General features: G+C 42.8%; 1 protein-coding gene across 2 annotated transcripts; it reads left to right on the top strand.

Moving 5' to 3' along the window:
• The first annotated feature begins 399 nt into the window (after positions 1 to 399).
• hdhd3 (haloacid dehalogenase-like hydrolase domain containing 3) lies at positions 400 to 3332 on the top strand. Of its 2 annotated transcripts, none has more exons than XM_060841743.1 (2): positions 400 to 483; positions 1756 to 3332. In XM_060841743.1, the coding sequence occupies exon 2, from the start codon at positions 2193 to 2195 to the stop codon at positions 2907 to 2909; it is 717 nt and encodes a 238-aa protein (XP_060697726.1). In that variant the 5' UTR covers positions 400 to 483; positions 1756 to 2192; the 3' UTR covers positions 2910 to 3332. The 2 variants fall into 2 exon arrangements, with proteins under 2 accessions (XP_060697726.1, XP_060697727.1); XM_060841744.1 differs by having other exon boundaries at positions 414 to 483; positions 2148 to 3332.
• Positions 3333 to 3943: the final 611 nt, after the last annotated feature.

Genomic DNA, 3943 nt, shown 5'->3' with positions numbered 1-3943 from the left:
GGTATAATTGCAAAGACCAGAGTCCCCAGGAAGTCAAATGTCAATCTCGAGGGCAATGCTGTCTACACCTTTGAAGAAAAAAAGTTAAAAATTTATTGTTTTTTTCTCTTTCAGTCTCTCATTTGAACTTGCAACATTTTTCATTGAGGCAAATAATGAAGTAAAGCTGGTTTACAAGTTATCACGGATTGGAATTCCTCAAACTTTTATAAAGCAGAAACATCAGCGAAATTCGACTCCCACCCCACTTTTATAAACTCTACTCTCTCAGAATGTGACTCCCCAGCAGAGGCCTCCACCTGTGCACTGAAGGGGACGCTCGGCGGAACAGTGGGCAGCGACAACAGGTTTCCGGGGGACTGTCTCCGGATCGGACTTAGGTTGGGACGGGGGGAACAAAGCGGAAGTTGTGCTGCCTCAGTATTCCGGGTGAGCCCGCTTCCGGTGGTGAAGGCTGTCGGTGCTGGAGCGGAAAGGGAGCAGGTAATTTGCTGAGTGTGGACGGTAGACAGGCTGCTGATTAATAATAGTGATATTTTTGATCCTCCCTCCCTGGGTGAAGTTGCTAAGCTGCTGGGGTTGGAATTGAAGCCTCGTCCCCTGGTCTCCAGGGAAACGCACTGACAGGACAGCTGTCACTGTGGGAGGTAACATCTCCTGCTGCCAGGGTAAATGGTTCACGGTGTGTGCGTTTTGTGGTGAGAGGCTAAGATGCTGCCACCTCACACTGCTCCCGTGGTGGAGTGGTAGTGTCCCTACCTTTTGAGCCAGGAGGCCCCAGGTTCACGTCCCACTTGCTCCAGGAGTGTGTCATTTCGTCTCGTTTAGAAAATATCTGCCTCTGCTCAACCCTTGGAATGTCTGCTTACTGCAGTGCAGCAATGTGCTGCCTCTCACCCCTTGTAGGGTAATTGTCACCGGTTGAGAGGTTGTGTGCAGTGCAGAATTTCTAATTAGTTACCCATTTCTGTGCTCTAAAGCTGTACTAAATGTGTCAGTCAACCTCATTCCCTGTTTCACCATTAACACTTGGCACTTATACCTGCTAAATCAGATGATTATGAATTTCAACTCCAAGCTAGACGTTTAATCGTACCATCTAGGCTGACACTTTCAGTGCAGTACTGCGGGATTGCCACACTGCCATGTTTCAGCCGATTCATTAAAAGAAAGGTTTCTCCAAAGATGCTATCAGATCTGCTGTGTTAATCAGCAATTTCTGTTTTTGTTTTTATTTCAAGGAATAGCAAGAGAGTTCTCTGGTGAGGTAGCCAATGTTTATTACTCTTCAAACAACACTGAAAAATGGTCCAGATTTTTGCAATAGTTAATAACAGCGAGACTGCCAGTGATCACATTTAATTGTTAAAGAATAAACCAGTTAGTAACTTCCAAAGACACTAAGTGTGCAGGGAATCAGAAAGTTTCTGTCTTGAGTTGCCATGTTCCCTCATAATGTTATTATACCCAAACCACACCCAGAGACTCACCATTTGTACGTAAGTATGTGAAATCCACTGAATATGCAAAAATGTTACAGTTGGTGCATTCAAATCTTTTTTTATAAAAAAGAGTAAAAAATAATTTACGACCAGTTTCTCTGAAATCACAACTTAATCTTATAAGCATATTTTAAACTTTTATTGGAACATTTTTCTTCTGTCTCTTAACTTTCACCCTCTTAATCCCTTCTCTAGGCTTTTTTATTTTGCTTTCTTTACAGAATTTTACAATTAATTATATTTTCTTTTATAGTTCCTGGTTTAGACTCTGCATGTCTCAGCGGATTCTTCAATCTGATGATTGGATTGAAAAGTCAAGTTTTTTTTTGGTCTACTCATACAGCAGATCCACTGTGGAGAATGCTGTGCTGTTTTGGATACCTGATGATAAATTGCTACTCATAACTCAAGAAAATTGTGGGCATCTGTCCAAATCATTTTTTACACACTGATTTCAAAACCTGAACCTCTGGTAATTCTCATGTTTGTTAGTTGCAGGAATTTGTGGTGTACAAATTGGCTCTTATTTTCTACATTACAACAATGATTACATTTCAAAAGAACTTTACTGATTGTAAAGCACTGTGAGATGTTCTGAGAATGTGAAAGACGGTGTATATTGTGAGTTCTTCTTTCTTTGCTCAGTATGCAGCCATGGTCTATATTGGTTAAAATAAGCAGTGACTGAGGATGAGGCCTCGATTGCTGACCTGGGATGTAAAGGACACTCTGCTCCGAGTACGTCACACAGTCGGCGAGCAATATTCCTCAGAGGCCAAGCTGCATGGGATCCGGGTGGAGGCTGAGGCACTCGACAGGTCGTTCCTGGCAGCCCTCCGAACACAGAACAAGCTGCTCCCAAGCTATGGTGTAAGCCAGGGCGTAAGCTCCCAGAAGTGGTGGGTGGAAACAGTCAAACAGACCTTTCGGCTCTGTGGGGTGAGAGATGAACAGGTGCTGACTCCACTGGCAGAGAACCTGTATCGTGGGTTCAGCAGTGCTAAGAACTGGGAGGTGTTTAATGATGTGAAGGACACCTTGATTCACTGTGACAGGCTGGGCATTCACATGGCAGTCATTTCCAACTTTGACCGCCGCCTGGAGCAGATTTTAACCAACTGCAACCTGCGGCAGCATTTCCAGTTTGTGCTAACATCAGAGGACTTTGGAATAGGCAAGCCAGACCCTCGTATCTTTATTAAGGCCCTGAGCCTTGCTCAGATACAGCCCAAACAGGCCACTCACATAGGTGATGATTTGCAGAAGGATTATCTAGCAGCCAGGGCCGTGGGAATGGAGAGTTACTTGCTTTGCAGAGAGAAGGAGCAACCTGCTGGGGCAAAGGGGCTAGTGCCCAAAGCTCACATTCTCCACTCTCTGCAGCAGCTAATCGGCCTCCTGAAATAACTGCCTTGCTATATGTGTCTCCAAACTTGTCAGGCCATTGTTAAATGTACCACAGGAAAGGGAATGTGTTTTCACTGCGAGACAATAAGAATTCCAAGATGCTATCATGTTGTTTGGTGAGGTTTTGCATTGTCTCTTGGGGAGTTAGCAGTTGTGGGTTGATGAATTTGTACATCTTACTGTGATATGTAGAGGGACTCTGTCAGCATCCCCACTAGGTGCCATCTCTGTGAAGAGCTGCACAAAGAAATTCTGAAGTGTAATGACAATTATACACTCCATTGTAAAGTCTGGCATTTTCTGGACGCATCTTATAATATAGATCAAGTTACTTGCAAAGAGGAGCTGAATGATTAACGTTTCACTGTGGGTGACTTGTGGGAATATTTTATTCAGGATTCTAAAATAAAGTTTTTCTTCACATTTTGAGTTGTCATGTGTTTCATCTTGTAGAATGGTGTTTTGTTCAGAATTTGAAATTGCTGGAAAAACTCAGCAGGTCTGGCAGCATCTGTGCAGAGAAAGCAGAGTTAATGTTTTAGGTTCAGTGACTCTACTTCAGAACTGAGTTTTTCCAGTAACTTTTGTTTCAGATTTCCAGCTGTTCTTTTGTGTTTTTTTTAGTGTTTTGCTCAGATTGTACTGTACACCTCCAGTAGGATGAAGTGACACAAAGTGGAAGATAACTGTCTCAAATGAAATGATGTGTGCTTATGTGGAAAGAAATGGGAGAATGAGGAAGATAGAATTTATTGATAAAGCTTCTTCTGACATCTATTGGAAATTGAGTTACGTGTACATGATGGAGTAGCCTGGAATATGGAGACTTCTTTACACATTAAAAATCTTACAAGATTAATCGTAGTTAAACTGCTGAGGGAGGTCTGTTGGCCAGGACACTGGCAAAGTGCCCTGCTCTTTTAGAATACATCTGCACAGCAGTTATCTGAATGGGCTGATCCAAAGAATGAGATTTCAAACCCCACCATTGCACATTAAGAATATACATTTGGAATCAAAAAATGTTGGTATCA

The sequence above is a fragment of the Hemiscyllium ocellatum genome, chromosome 21, assembly GCF_020745735.1.
Source record: "Hemiscyllium ocellatum isolate sHemOce1 chromosome 21, sHemOce1.pat.X.cur, whole genome shotgun sequence".
Taxonomy (NCBI): Eukaryota; Metazoa; Chordata; class Chondrichthyes; order Orectolobiformes; family Hemiscylliidae; genus Hemiscyllium; species Hemiscyllium ocellatum.
This window is presented reverse-complemented; position numbering and strand designations above follow the sequence as displayed.

Bases quoted from the DNA above. Each gene is read 5' to 3' on its own strand.
- hdhd3 (XM_060841743.1), top strand. From the start codon at position 2,193: ATGAGGCCTCGATTGCTGACCTGGGATGTAAAGGACACTCTGCTCCGA.